Here is a 16152-nt window from a genome sequence, read left to right as displayed (position 1 = left end):
CTGATATTACCTGTGCGTGGTGTGCTCCCTCCCCCCAGCCCCGTTTAATTTTTGTTTCTCCATCTTTTCTGAGCGCAGGGCTTCAGCAGGAGTCCGTGATGAAGAGCGGAACGCCTGCCCAGCCCGCCACCGGAGCCGGGCTGAAACCCGGCTGTGCCGTGGGAGGCGATGGGCACTGATGGGCCACGGGTTAATGGCTCTCCAGCTAAGGATGGGCGAGCGCTGCGCTGAACGGGGCAGGGAAAAGCGCTCCCTACGCCCCACCGAGCTGCTTCCCGGCGTTAGGCGGGGACGGAGCCCGCAGTGCCCCCGCCGAGGGCATCGCAAAGGAGCCCCGAGGGGCGGGCGGGACGGCGCGGCTCCAGCTCCAGCTCCAGCTCTAGCTCGGCAGCGCCGCGGGGGCGGGGAAAGGGAGGAGGGGAGGGGAAATCCCCAGGATTCCAGGATCCCCGGCCCCCGCACGGGGGGACACGGCGTTAGTCCCCGGGACCCTCCCCCGGTGCGGGCGCTCGGCAGTGCCCGCCCCGCACAGCGCGGCAGCCGCGGGATGGCGGGGCCGGGGCTGCGCCCGGCGGGGCTCTCGCTCTCCCTCTGCTTCTCCCTCTCCCTCTGGCTCTGCCTCGGGCTCTGCGCGGCCCCTCGGGGCACCGGGAGGGCAGCGTGAGGCGGCACAGCTGCCCCGGTGCCCCCATCGCCGAGCGGGGGATGAGAGGCGGCGCCGCGGGGGCTGCGGGAGCGCGCCGGGACCCACCATGCGGGAGCTGGCGATCGAGATCGGCATACGGGTGCTGCTCTTCGGGGTCTTCGTGTGAGTACCCGCAGCAACTTCGCTCCGGTGCCGCGCGGTGCCCGCGTCCCTCCTCGCAGCGGGGCGGGATGTGGGGCTGGGATGCCGTCCCGCATCCCCTGCATCCCGCAGCCCCAGCATCCCGCAGCCTCTGACCAGCGCCGCCCCGGGGGGCTCCGATGCTCAGGCGGACCCTGCGGGGGATACCCGAGCGAGGGGCAGCTGCCGCCGTTCTCCTCCCCGCGCTGCGGGGGTTTGGAATATTGCAGCCGGGAGCCCTCTCCGCCCCTCGAGGTTTTGCCGGAGACAAGCGTGCGAAAAGCTACCAACCAAAAAAAAACCCCAAAAACGCCGCGACCCCCAAACGTGCTGCGGGTTTGGTTCGGGGGTTGTGGTTTGCGCTGTGATGTCTCAGCTGGTAAATGCGCCCCAAAAGCTGGTTTGGGAACCCTGTACCGGGGAGCTGCAGCGCTGGGGCTGGAGCCGAGCGAGGAGCTCGGGCTGAACGGGAGATGATGGAACGTGGCTGGCTGGCTCTGGGAATGCTCATCCGCGCGCTGGGGTGTGGGGAGGAAAGTCAGGGAAATCTGGTTGCCGACTGATGTGCAGCTACCGCTGCAGGAACGCTCTCTGCCTTTTTTAGGAGAAAGCAGTTCCGTGCTGTTTTGCTGGGTGTACTTCAGGCAGGCTTCCCCCTTGCCTTTCAGAGCGGTGCCCGTTTCTTTCTCTCAGGCAGTTTGTGTTCTGCGTGCATTTGAGCAAAGAAAAGTTCCGCTCTGTGTAAGTTTGCGTGTCCATTGCTTAAAGATGAGTCTTCTCAGTCTTTGTGGTCTCTCAGAAGTATCACTGAAATCGGATTTTGCTGTTTGCTTGTTTGTTTTCTTAACCACGGGGGTTGATGGTCACAGCTGCAGGCGATATATCTATTAAGCTGTGGTGCTGACTTACAGCTGGGGAATCTGAATGCTTTGACGCGAGTCCTTTCTGAACCTCTCACGGTTAATTAAGAACTTGCCCAATTTACTGGTGCTTGATTTTCCCCTCGGTGTTCATTTCTCTGGGATATTGATGCTAATCCTTTGATTTGCAACATGTTTCATTAAGTGGAATCATCTTCATTTTAGGGTAAACTTTGATACCCTGAAAATCCTGTGAGGTACCTTTGATATCTGTCAGTTCAGTTGCATCTTACTTTGAAAGTAGACCTGTTCCTCTCAACAGAACTCCCTTCTGGAATACATGGATTTACAGGGTGAGCCAAGACCTGAGTCTGATGCTACATCAGAACTTTTCTCTTAACTATGATTGTGTGTGTAACTCATCACCATCATAGTAATGCTTATTACTATGATATGTAAATCATGCCCCATTTGAAGTAGTCCTTTCTTGGTTATGCTTCTCTTCTGTCTTTATTTCCTCTCTAAAAGGTTCTGTACTTTCCACTGCTCTTTATGCTGTGGTTCTGAAATGCACTGAGGGGTAGCTGATGGAAAAGCTTTTGGTAGAGTCACCAAGAATGGCAAATGCCTGTGGAAGAACCTCCAACATTTTCATGTAGCTCGTCTCTTCCTCCTTGGAATTCTGGGGAATAATTCTGATGTTTCAGTAGGTCATTTAGAGCATTCATTAAAAGCACTAAGCACTATAGTATTCTAAATTCAGGTTGGTGTTCAGTTCCATGAAGAACTTCACTTTATTTGCTTGCGATGGTTCCAAGAATATAATCTGTAGTAGCCCAAAAGAATAGCTTTATAATTCAGGTAATCTTAACACCCAAGTAATCTTTTGCTGTTGAAATAGTACTCAATAGTTCTCTGTTTTCTTAACTGGCAATTATTCATGTTTTGAAGCTGTTATGTTACAGAGGTTTAAAAATGGTATTTCCTGTGGCTTTATACACAGCCAGTGCAAGGATTTTTATGGAGCATTGAGTTCAGTGAAATATCTTTTCAAGAATGAACTTTTACTGGTGAATTTGGAAGCCCTGGGACTGGAATCCAGGCAGCAGCTCTCTGAGCTGTACTGCAGAAGAGATTTCTAGGAATGGAAAGGCTGCACATTTTCCACCTCCCTTGCAAAGGAATGCCATTAACATAACTGAGTGGAGTCTGGGTCTGAGCTCGTCCCTGTTGTGATTGCCAGCTGGGACACGGGTGTTTGTCCAGGAGGAACTGGACAGAAGAGAATTAGCTCATTCTGATAAGGTGTTGATGACTTTGGGCCGTTACCAACCTTTGTGGTGTTACAAAGCTGACCTTGAAGGTAATGGTTCCACATCCATTTGTCAGTTGTGAACCATCTGTGCCTCCCAGATGTCTTTTAGCTTCAGCCTAACGATTCATATAACTCAGAGTAAGATACTGGCATATTTTGTACCATAGAATGCAAAAGAATAAAGGTGCATATTCCATGTTGTAGCCTTGCTTGGTAATAAATGTCATTCCATAAAAATGGAGGTGTGGAAACTCCTGTTGATGATTGCTGAAATGGAATGTATTGCCAATTAGGATGTGTTTTACAGCAACAACAACCATGTTTTCTATACTAAAGACTGGCATTTTTTTTCCTCCAGTTACCATAATTACCAACTTCAATCCTTCCACCAAAGGCAGAAACCTATAGTTATGATTCAACATATCTTCCATCGTGCAAATACCCAGCCTGAGAAGTATTACACACTTTTGATGGCTGTGTGTTGATTTGGTTGAATTCTACAGGCATTTAGGGAGGATAATGATAACAACTGAGTCGGTTCTAGACGATGTGTTCTTGGCAGTTGCTAAGTGTTCACTTAGCTGTTAAAGACCAGATTAGGCATTGAAATTTAGCAACTCAAGCTTCTGTGCTTTTAGAGAGATCTGTGCTGAAGCGCATTTTAGCCCTCAGGATTTACTGGTATTGAAGGAGGGATTAGTTAGGAGAGATTTATTAGAAGAACTACAGCTGCCTGAAATTGAGAAGCAGGAGTTAAACAAAACTCCTGCCCCAAAAAACAAACACCCAAAACCCAAACACAAGTGGCTGCAGTCAAAAATATGCTTAATGCACACTTGTCTCAGAAGGTAAATAGGTAATTGGTTGAGTACCTTCAGCAAAATAGCTCTCAAAGTACACCTTACAAATTGCAAGGACAGATTTCTGTTCTGCCCCACAGTTTTTCCCGGTTTCTTAACTGGTTTTCTTTCTTCCCAGTTTCTTAAAAAATAATTTTAAGTTTTCAAAATATGTAGCCTTGCACCTTTTGACTGGGCTGAAGTGATTTGATGGAAGGTAGATGGTTTGCTACTTCCTAGGCGAAGAAAATTCTCATCCTGTAATTTGACCATTACGTTGTTATTTGAAACTGCACAATGGAATATTTTCCAGTGAAACCTTGGCTTTAATCAATTCTCACTTTATATTTTCGTTTAGGTTTTTGTTTATTAAGAAATATATGTGAATACAGAACTGAATTTTTTTTAGAAGTGAAATTTTTGACGTAAAGTTTCAGAAGTAGAAATGGTCTATTGTTTAATATAACAACTATAAGGATGTACTCTGTTTACAGAAAATATCCTGTGCTAATTTGAAGAATGATTGAATTTGAGTCTTGCATCTCTGTTTTCTTAATTTCTGTACTTATTCCTATGACCTGGAGCATCTTAAGATGCCTGATTAATGCTAAAACATGGTAAATGTGGCCAGTCTTTCATCTGATCCACGTGCACAGTGGCATTTGACACTTAGAGGATGATTGAGGAAAGCAAATTGTTTTAACTGGTTTCTTTTTATTAAGATAAGCCAGTTGTAAAAGGATTTGTGAGCAAGGCTGGTATTTTTACACAGGAGTGATGCCCTTAAAACCATGTTTCTCATCTGTCCTAAAAAGAATTCCATGAGTGGTGGCTCAGAGTGAGCCTGAGGGATGTCTTTGTTTCTTAGCAGAATACACAATGGTCTCTTTTAGGTATCTCTTGCAAGGAAAACTTTGTGCATCTGTTTGAAAAGTTTTAGAAGGCCACACCATTGTCTCTTGGTAGGAAGCTGGAATTTGGGTGTGCTGTAGTATATTTAACCCAATGACTTGTCAACAGCATATTGCTGATATTTTGATATTGAATTGATTAAAAAGACAGTGTTTCGGGGATTGCTTCGTCAAAACTCGAGCTCTTCAGGGCATGTGATGTGATTAAAACATGACTGTCATTTAGAGTAATTGGATATCTTCCCTACAGCACAGTCTCATTAGCAGCCTCCCTTGGGAATAAATGTTTATCTGCAGGTAAACACATGTATACATCACACACATGTGAGTTTGCAGGATTGACTGATGCTGACATGTTTTGTGTGTGTGCCATGGTCAGATTCTGGTGTAAGTAAATAAAAACTGTTTCTCTGCATGTTTACAGTGTTAAGATTTTAATCAGGTTATGAATATGCATGAAATAATTTAACATGTAAAGTTCTTCTAGGTAGCTCTCTTTGTCCTGGAGTGGTGATCTGGATATTGTGGATACGTCCCTTATAAATGACACTAAATATTGTCTTGTTAACACAGACAGAAAATCAATCACCTGAGGAAATTCTACAATGCTGCAGTTTTACTTTGCTCTTCTCACAGGCTGGGCTTGCCTTTTCTCTCTCATATTGACTGCATGTTTGGAGGATAGACTGAGCTGAGAATCATGAGGAGCTGGAGATCTGTAGGGAACATACAAAAAAGAGATTGAGAAGAATTCACCAGTCTGAGACATTCAGATTTATTTCCTCACTCTGACTCAAACACTCCAAAATTACACAAATCAGTTGGACCAAGAATTGAAAGCACCTTTTAAGCCTGGGCTCTATAGCTGAAGGTTTCCAAGTGAAGTAGGTGTTTGGCCACCTGAGCTTCTTGATCTTTTTGTGTCCTACCTTCTCAATTTGAATATCTGATAATTCTGACTTTGTTTGGAACCTGAGTTTTGACTTTTGATCCAAACAGTTTTGGACTTCATTTCTGTGTACCCTAATTTCTCACCAAGAAAGTGAGAGTAATACTTCTTTTGCTCACCCTTCCTTCTCTTAATTGATAAATTCTGTGTTGTGAGGTAGCCAACACCCTTGAACAACTTGAGAGCTTTTTCAGTGTTGGTTTTGTGGGAAATATCCCTCTTTTTAAATTTAGAAAGACGGCATCAACTCAGGGAACAAAGAAACAAGGAAGAATTTATTCAATGCATTGGGTCTTTCTCACACTGAGTTTCTGGGGGAAAAGACACTTTTGGTTTAAATTCCATACATTTTATAGTTTCACAAAATCCCCACCCTTTTCAGATAAGTTTAATATATTAATTTTTATCTAAAAAGGTTTCTTTTCTCTGAAAAGGGGCTTTCCCTTTCTTTCAATTGGCTGCTGGATATCCTCTGTCAAAAATGATGGATCTTCCCTTGTTCTTAGCCCAGAGAGAGAAGAACCCCTTGTGTACAAAATTCTCACATGGTCCCGAAAAATTCTAGTTTTTAGGAACTTTATATTTCCCTTATCCAGCTGAAAAAGTCCCTGATACCCAGTCCCAGTCTGGGACTTGAATATCTTACAACTTCGTGATACACGTATAAAAATCATATTTTTATTTCTCATATTTCATAGCTAGTAATGATAATAAGAAATGAGAACACTAAGATGTTTTCTAACCTGTTTAAAAATAGGTGCACTGTTGTAAACCATAACTGATGTGTTAAAATGAGGGGAAAATTTAGTTTTGTGGCACAGGTTGAAGTCTAGTTCACTGACTGGGGTTAGCAAAGAGTTAAGGGAAAGACCTGCTATAAAAAAAGACAGCCTCTTTGGTGCTCAGGATCTGAGAACCCGTATCAAAGGTTGCATATTGAGCTCCACTGGCAAGCAGCAGAGTCTGTGGTACCTTTGAAGTGATGGGAGAGTCAGACATGGAGCTTCTGTAACTCCCTGAATGTAGCTGATATATCACAGAGTAACCTGAATTTTAACTGTGCTCAGCACTGTGTCCTTGACAGGTTACTGTAAAAACAATAGGCCCTAAATATTTATTATAGGACCTTAATAAAGCACACAACCAAATAACCCTGTGCCTGTCCTGATGTGTGAGGCAGATTTCCTGGCAGGGCTTGTGACCCTCACTGGGGCAGCTCATGAAGAGCCCTGGGCAAGGGTTCATGGAGGAGTTCATGGAGAACTGTCCCTGGGAGAGGGACCTCACTCTGGAGCAGGGAAAGAGTGTGAGGAGCCCTCCCCTGAGGAGGAAGGAACTGCTGAGGCAACATGGGATGATCTGATCACAGCCCTCGTTCCCCTCGTTCTCTGAGAGAAAAATCAGAGTAAAGTTGGGAGAGGGGAGGGGTGAGGGGGGGAAGGTGTTTTGAGATTTAGATTTTATTTTCTCATTTTCCTACTGTGATTAGACTGGTTTCCCCTCCTCAAGGCTATTTTGCCCATGGTGGTAACTGTGGAGTGATCTCCATCTGTTCTTATCTCCATCCAAGAGCCTTTCAGTGTATTTTCTCTCCCCCATCCAGCCCAGGAGGGGAGGGATGAAGTGGCTCTGGTGGGTACTTGGCATCCACTCAGGGTCAACCTGGTGTTCAGATACTTGGTGTTCCACTTTGTTGAAGCTTCTGTTTCCATCATTTTCATATTGTATTTATTAGGGTAGGATTTTACTGACTTTGCTAACAGTTATTCAGGAGAAAATGTGCCTGTCTTTTTGTGCAGACTTTGGTCAGTGCAAAAGATAAACTGTTTTTACAGACTGTTGTATCAATACTTCTAGATTGTGGAACAAATTTATTTCATTTGTCTTCCCCGAGTCCCGTGGGAGGGGGGGAAGGGAAGCTGGAAGGGGATTTAATGGCAGGAATTCTAATTGTCCTGCTAATAGAATGGGATCTCCATGGCTAAACTCACAGCTGAATCCACACTAAAAAAGGATGTTATTGTAAATGCCAAAGCATCTGCTCCAGATTTTTTGAGGAGTAAATGGTGACTTTGTGTCTCTTCTTGTTGAATCCTATTTACTCACAGACTTTGACATGTGTATTTATTTGCTGCTGGCCCAATTGAGAGTGTTTTATAGTGAGAATGCTACTGAGACTGGTGGGGTTCTCATAGGGGAAATTTTTCTTTAATAAATTGATTTTTATACTTCGACCTAAGCACAGTCAAGATAGGACACAACTGTGTTTCTGATGGGAAAGACTTTTAATAAAAAGTACGATCTTTTTGCTGAGAACGCACTCATCTGGCACAATAAATCAGGATCTTTATGGTCTCCCAGTCTGTCACTGACTTTGAAAAGTGAGTACTTGGAAAGAGCTGGCAGAATTATTGATGCTAAAAGTGGATCAAGGATTATATTTAGTGTGTCTTGTAACTTTTTTTGCGCAGTAAGGACCTTACTGACACTGAACGGGGAGGCTTGAGTGCCACATCCATATTGGCAAGGATTAAAGGACAAAGTCTGAAAGCTATGCAAGAAACTCTGTCACTGATTGAGATGATTCTGTAAAAAAAAAAAAATAGATTAAGACTATTTCTCTGTTGAAAATCAGATTACTGCCATCACTGGGTATTGTATTTGTTTGTTTCTCTGCATTACAAAACAGTTTTACCATCCAAATGGCTAAATATTTTCCCTGTTAAAATACCACTGAATTCTAATTAAAAGTGCCTATAGAGAAAATGCATAAGTGGAAATTGTTTTGCTGTAGGGTAGAGTAAGAGGGTTGACAACTGGTGTTTTCACACTAAGTGGATGATTAAGATTAATTATGTATGTGAATTCCAGAGAGCTGGGGAGGAGTGAGGAAGATGGTAAGAGTGGTGTAGAAAACAGGTTTTTCTGAGAAAATGTAGAAATAATTGAGCTGATTAATCTAGAAATCTGAGGGGACGTGGCAGTAATTTTCACGTGTAAGCAGCTCCATAAAGATGTGTGAAGAAGACAAGCTGCTCTTCACGTCCTTTGGGAATTTCACAGAAAGAAAAGACTTTTAAAATAGTAACAAGGGAAACTTGGGCTGAACGTGGGGAAATACCAACTAATTGTGAGGACTCAGAGTGCTGTGATAAGAGTGCCTGAGGCACGTGTAGAATCCTCCACCAAAGGAAATTTTAAAAAGCAAGTTACACTGAAGTGTCTTGGGTGTATTTTACACCAGGTTTTGCTTTGTTGTGAGGAGACAGACTGGGTGGTCTTGTAAAAAAATCAGCTCAATGGCCTGAGGTTTATACTGCCTGAAACTTTCCCAGTGTGCAGGGAAAAGTTTAAAGACATTATAGCAAAATGTCTTGATTTTTGACTCATCATGATGGGCAGAAGAGGAAACAGTAGCACCAATATGGAGTTATCTGGAGAAAACTTCAGCAAACACTGAACAGAATCTGAGTGATGCCGGAGTCTGTGTGCTAAATATTCTGCACTGATGAGACTGGGGGGAAAATGAAATCCTAGATTAGGTGAAATGTTTTACTCTGCAGTCTTGGCAGGTCAACATTTTACCCTGTTTAGAGTGCAGAGTTTTTCTGCTTCTTCGGGTTGTGTGATGGAGGTGTAAATGATATAATGGAGGTGCAAATGATAGCTCAGGAATAGTTCAGCTCTGAAGGATTTGTGGCCTGTGTGGTGAGAGCCTTGCAAGTGGCAAACAACAGAGGAGAGGGCCATTTGATATAAAGTGTTAGATTTTCATTAGCTGCCAATTTTCACTAATGGGAGAACAGACCTAATAGCCTGTCTGTACTCTCACAGCCTGCAGAGAGAACATTAATAGTTTCCTTCATCTGCTGGCCAAGGTGCTTTCCAGGAGTGTAACTGTTGTTATTGGACTTTGGTGAGTGCTACAAAATGCAAAAAGTGATGTTCTTATTCCCCACTATTATAATTTACTATTTTTTTTTTTAATAATTACTAATACCCTGGAACATTTAGTACTCACACAAGTTTTTTTGAGCTGAGTGGTTTTAATATAGTTGGATTTGATTGTGAATATCATTAAACAGATCATGTGTTTTTTTTTTAATCCCAAGAGAAAAAGGAAGTCATTGCCTACAGCAACTGTGAAGGAAAAACTGGAACAAACTTGTAAATTTGTATTGCATTTACTAAATAACTTGGCCAAAAAAAGTGTCTCGGAATTAATACCGAAGTGTTTTATTTTAAAATGCATTTTTTTTATTTAAGCAAGTTGAATGGGTGCCCAAACAAAACATTTCATTTCAGTTTGGGTTGAGACAGTCTGCTTATGTTTGAACAAAAATGAATGTTTTAATTTCACACAAAGAAACTCTTGCTGGAGCCTTCTAGACTGGGCCTCAGTATTTCTCCTCTCTCCCACTTCCTTATGAGCTCCTGAGTTTTTAATCCAAAAAAAATGATCTGAAAATGTGTTTGGTCACTTTTTTTTGGACAATTTTTTTGATACTGCTTAATCCTCACTTTTATTGAGATTGCATCCCTCAGGTGTTGGTTCATTATTCAGACATGTGCTTAGTTGATTGAAGCATGTAATATGAATTCTGGTTTTCATTTTAAGATCATGTACAGCTGCCAGCTTTGACACTTCTAACAGCTACACCAGTGTTCCTATACTGAGCATTTCCTTTCCTTCTACTTTCTCCTCCCCAAACACACATTAAAATGGCTTTTGTGGAATATTTTGTATCGTAGAGTATATTTAATAAAAACAGAGCACAGAGGCAGCAATTGATACCATAAATCACGTTTTTTATTAACTAAAATGAGAGATAATGCAATGAAAGCAGGAACCAGTAGTCTTCACTTTGTTGATACCTGTTATTTCTGTAAAACTCTTTCTGTGACAGCAAAGATCACTTTCAATCTCAGGTCACAGAAAGTTTTAAAAGTTAAAACCAAGCCAAAATATGTGACTTTGAGTCATTTTGCAGTGATTTTTTTTCCTGTTTCAGTATAGCCACCCTTGGTTCCTGCTCCTCTGTTCGAAGCTGCAATGCAGCATGACCAGCTCTCCCCTCTTTCCTCCTTTCACCTTGCTCATTTCCAAATATTCCACTGCTTTTGGGAAGATAAGATGGTGAAGAGGTGTATCTAAACTAGTTAAGTAGTTTACTGCCTGGAAAGCCATTTTTAATCCCACTGAATGTGAGAGTTTTCTAAAGTCAGTCACCTCACAGTGGCACTAAGGATGCTCAGTGATATTTGCTTTCCAAGTGCTCAGCCACTAAGCAAGGGGAACATATGGATTGGAAGGTTAGGGATTCTTTCAGGTGCAAAAACCCCTTGTTCTTGGGCTGTTCATGCATGCTCAGATAATCCTTTCCCTTTCTTAGCTTTAAATTATGTCACAGGAAGGAAATTGTTTACTTAGAGGGAGTTCAAAGGCCAGAGCTTGAGATAAACAGTAGAAATACAATTTAAGTACTACTAAGAAAACTAACATTAGGTTCTAAAACTCCAGGTTGTTCTTTGTTTTTCTGCTTTTCAAAAGATTGTTCATTTACTATTTGATAGCAGGTATTCTGAGGACATATGAAATAACATATAAATGAGATATATAAGCTGCAGGACTCCTGTTGTGAATCGATATAGTTTTTAGTTCAAGATTTGGGCTTTTAGCTGAGCCAAGACTCCTCAGCTGTTGGCTCCTTGCTGATTCTTGTAACTCATATTGTTTCTTGAATTCAGAAGGCACAAGAAGGAAGATAAAATTCAAGCAGAAGTTTTGGGCCAGGTTTTAACCTGTTTCTGTTCAGATATAGATTCAGTGTGGGTACCTGTGGCACGAGTCAGGTGCTGTAGCAGATTTAGGAACAGTAATTCAGAGACCCTGACTGGCACAGACTCCATCACCTGGTTAAACACATCCTGGTTGAAAAACCTGCCTTGCATCATGGTTGGTTTTGTTGGACCAGTAATAGCACAGGTCACCCTGGTTGGGGTGAGAGTAAAGAGAGTGGCCATTCATCTTTGGGAGAACTCATACCCTGGTAGATCTCTGTAAAATCAATGGGTGTGTGAGGCAAATTTGGGAAACCTGCTAGTGAAGCTGAAGAAAAATACTAAAAAACGCCTTTTTCAGCACAGCTGGGAAGTATGACTGCTATGGTGATATCTGCTTTTGTAAAACTGCATCAGAATTTATTTTCAATCCCTCCTTAATCAAAATGATTTCTCATATATCTGAAGGGCTAACGTGGGCATATGTGCTAATTAAATGTCACACTGCAATTGGTAGCTAATTTAAAATATTCAGATATATTTTCCATTGAGTCATAGTGACTCATCTGAAGCCAAACCTGCCCTCAGGAACCAGTCATCTACTTGCCAGTGACCTTAAATAAGAAAACCAAAACCATTGCTCTTCCCCTTTGCCTATATCAGTCCCAGGATTTAATTCCATTGACGTTTGGCTCCTCTCTGGATAAAAGTGCACCCACTGAATTAAAAGTGGGGAAGGCTGTATACTTTCAGATCAGAGTATCAAATGTGATTAGGGAGTGGTGTGAAACCTTTGTTTCTGGCTTCTCAAAAGTACAGGAGTTAAAAAAGATCTATGAACCTGCTCTGTTCCCACAGGAGTACTGGGCACTGAATAGGGACTAAATGAAAAATGCTTCCTGCAACTTTTTTTCTTGCCTGGACTCCTCCCAGCCTTTGTAAATACTTGTACCTACAGACAGGAGGTTACTGCAAATTAAGAGAGGCATCAGATCTCATTTCTGTGGCAATAAAAACGCTTCTGAATTTTCTTTTTTGGGTGTTCCTGCTGAATATTAACTACTCTGCATCCTGCAGGACACTCAAACCCCATAAAGCTCTATGTTAGGATTGTACATTGGTAATCAGAAGTAGGAAGTGTATACACTGCATGGCATGGTACTGAGAAACAAAAGTTTTTAGCTGTGAAGAAGGTAGAGATAATTTATTGATGCAGCTGCTTCCATGTCAGTGTGAGTGCACATTCCTTGATTGATTTTAGTGCAGCTAAAAATGATGTTTGCAATAGCACATCTCCATAAAAGCCTATGAAGAATAAAACTAGTAAAACATTGGTTTCTGTTCTGGTGTACATGCTTCTTTTGCATTCAGCATCTGTTGCAATATAAATTCTAATATATTTTTTAAATAACTCTTGTTTGATTTCTGTGGAGAGGTTAAAGCTCTTCCTTCCCTAGCTGAATGTTTGCCAGCCAGCAGGGTGTACTTGGCATCTGGAAGTACCAGTCCAGAGCAAACTGGAGCATTAGGAGTCTTGCTTTGATACTGGCACTGACACTTCCTGCTGGAATGGTTTTCCCTACCTTTGGGAAACAGTGGCAGAAAACATCAAATCTCTTGATACCCAGTATTGTGCCTAAACCACAGGGAAGGTTTCTTCTTCTATCCAACTAAAGTTTATGTTGTTGAAGTTATATTTTTAATTCATGGCAGCTTCTTCCTTGGTGAAACTGCAGTTCTTTATTAATAATTGAGTCTTGACCCTATTTGTGTACCCCTTTTTCATGGCTGAGGAGCTGTGGATTTCCCAAATTACTCTGGGTATCAGATATCTCAGATCTCTTTCCTTAAGGTAACCTCTGAGCTGGCACAAAGCTGTCTCATCGTGCTGATGTGCACAGACAGCAGCATTTCAGAATCTGAACTCCTCCAGCTCCGTGGGGAGCAGGATGATGGGGACAAACCACAGGCATTGTTTCTTATCTCATCACTCTCCTCTCTGCTTCAGTTCTGTGAATTCTGCATTCCAGCCACACACCACTTCAAGCTTTTCATATTTTGTCTGTCTTTGCGGGAGTTTGTGAAATAACCACCAAGAAGTTACATTTTTCTTCTTCAGTATTACCCATAGGGAATAAACAAGCCTAGGTTTTCTCATGGCATGGAAATAAGTTGTTCTCTCCAGGTATATCAAATGACATGACATGAAGGCATTTCCCACTATAAGCATGGATAAGCTGAAGGCCTGGATTTAAATGTGAGCAGAGAGGGTGTGGATAAACAGTGTTCAATGCAATGTACACAGCTGATGGATGTTTAGGTTCTGTTTAGCCTAAATCACTTGTGGGAAACCCCTAAAGCAAATTCTGGCTTATCTTCTTATCTGGCTTATATTCTTATCTTCTCAGCTGTGGTGCCTTATGATGTGTTGTGTTTTATGGCTCTTCCTTCAAAAGTTTGGGGCTGTGAATCTGTTGTGTGAGAATCCCTCACTGAGTTCTGTGTTGTGTAAACACACTGTAAATAAGCCAAGCAATACAGAGCCTGCTACCAACTCCAGCACCCCTGACACTGCTCACAACCACGCAGTTTTCGTGTCAGGACAACCTGTTGCACAATTTAACATTGCAGATACACCATAAAAGCTTTTATTACTAGATTTGAGACCCAGTTTGGGGAATACTCAAAGAAATACCCGTGAAAGAAAGTACAAAGCGGAGTTCCAGTGGTACAGTCCCAGCTGACCTGGGTCTGTGCGAGAGGCAGCGGTGGCTTTGCTCACACAGGAGTTGTGCAGGCAGGGAGTGGTGGTCAGAGCCCAACTTTTTATTCCACAAGCCCTCAGAGGTGCTTTCTAAGAGAGGTTCATGACCCACTGCTCTATCTTCATTGCTTGCTCCAATAAGGACTCGCATGCAAAGGCTCTGGAGGATCAGATGTGCTCATCAATAGGTGGAGCTTAGAAAAGATCACACTCTGTGGTGGTTTGAAAAACACAGGAATTTCAAAAAAGGCCAATTTAAAGGGGTTGTTACGATTTGTTCTAATGTGAAAGGGAAGAAGTTTTCAGACACATACAACTTGGTATTAGGGGAAGGGAAATATTTACAGGGTTTATTTACATACTTATATATATAACAACTTAATTATTTCTTCTACAGTAAAATAATATATTACATTAGATTTTCTCCTTTCTTTCAAAAAGAGTCCAAGAAGAAAGGAGAAGTAGTCCTTTTTTTTGCTTTCAAACTATAGTTCTTCTAAATTAATTTCTTGTGGCACTCTTAAGTATCTCTTATCTTGTCTTTATCCCCTGTTTTTACTTCGTGTAAATCCCAGCTCCCTCGAGTTCATGTTCCTTCTCTTCTTGCCATCCCATATGTACTGCTCTGTCCTCTCAGGGATTGTCACTTGGGAAAAGCCTTGTCTGCAAGGGACAAAGTAAAAGGCAAAAATTCCTGGTTCCCACTCTCCCCCTGCCAACCAGCTGAGGGCTGTGCTGCTGAGGGCCAGGCAATGGTCAAAATATTTATGTAATGTTTGATTCATGCACTACCAGTGAATGGTTTCATAAAAATTCCCCCCCAAAAAAGCATTATTAGTCCATATTATCACGAAATTTCCACGCGCTTTTACCTGGGTCTGGTTGTGATGTGGTGCTTGCATGAAATGATCTTAAAAGGGCTCCATGCTGTTAAATGGAAATGAAGTTAATGAACCTGGGAATTGTCCAAAGCAACTGCAGAGACTTGGGCACCTGCTGTTCAGGGGTGTTTTTAATGGAATTAGGGCTCCTGTTTCCCTTAGCTTGCTTTGAAAGTCACAGTTAAAGGCTCTTGAAGTTCATGGAAGTTCTTTTATACCTGAAATATAAATATCATCAGGCTGAAGTGTTCAAAATCGTGCCTGTTAAACTGTTAAAAATGTTGGACAAATAGGTAAATCTGAAGAAAATCTCAGGCCAAAAACCTAAGACTAAATTTTTATATACTAATACAAAATAAGGTTTTTTTGCCCACCTGCTCCCCAGGGGACATTCCGTGGCTGAGTTTGTAATTCCAGCCATAATAGAAAATGTCTGGAAATCAGCTTTCTTTATCTGAGAAATACAGTAATTCCTAGTAGCATCTAGTCATTTAAACAAGCTTGTACTGGCTCAGGAGTAGTGATAGACTGTGCTTTGGGTTGGGATGAAGGAACATAAATCACCAAGTGTCAGGCAGCTTAGAAACCACTGTGTCCTCATGACTGTTTAATAGAGTACAAGGGGAATTGCTTTCAAGCTACGGAAATCTCATATCCAGCCACCCATTGGTGAAGCTTTAAAAAAGAAGAGAATTGTTCTCTTATGAGTCTTGGCATAAAAATTTAATTAGCTGTTGAGCTCTTTCAGAAGATTAAAAAAAAAAAAGTGATTTCTTTTTATACAGTCACTTTCCTTTAACTGTTTACTTTCTATTTCTGTGTTGTTCACACAGATGGGATCTGCAGCCTTCTGCATCTACCTTTTTTCTCTCTTTCAATAGTGATTTTGAAATTATTTTACCCAGTTTCAGGAATTTTATTTTTTCTTTTTTTTTTCATTTGTTTCAGCATATTTGAACACTGTTCTTGGAAGACATTCAGAACAAAAGTCAAAGACATAAATGAATACATAATCAGATTTATATT

At 42.0% G+C, this 16152-nt stretch overlaps 1 protein-coding gene across 2 annotated transcripts in view; it reads left to right on the top strand.

The window, feature by feature from the left end:
• The first annotated feature begins 394 nt into the window (after positions 1 to 394).
• The window catches only part of PLPP4 (phospholipid phosphatase 4), a 53273-nt gene continuing 37515 nt past the window's right edge, over positions 395 to 16152 (top strand). Inside the window, exon 1 of one of the 2 annotated variants that reach the window (XM_027655306.1) lies at positions 395 to 808. In XM_027655306.1, coding sequence (XP_027511107.1) covers positions 753 to 808 — 56 coding nt within the window. In that variant the 5' untranslated portion in view covers positions 395 to 752. The remainder of the gene's footprint in view (positions 809 to 16152) is intronic. The other variant, XM_027655305.1, reaches the window with a different exon arrangement.

Source organism: Corapipo altera, unplaced genomic scaffold, assembly GCF_003945725.1.
Source record: "Corapipo altera isolate COAL_440 unplaced genomic scaffold, ASM394572v1 180, whole genome shotgun sequence".
Taxonomy (NCBI): Eukaryota; Metazoa; Chordata; class Aves; order Passeriformes; family Pipridae; genus Corapipo; species Corapipo altera.
Note: the sequence above shows the minus strand (reverse complement) of the source record. Positions and strands in the feature narration are given on the sequence as shown.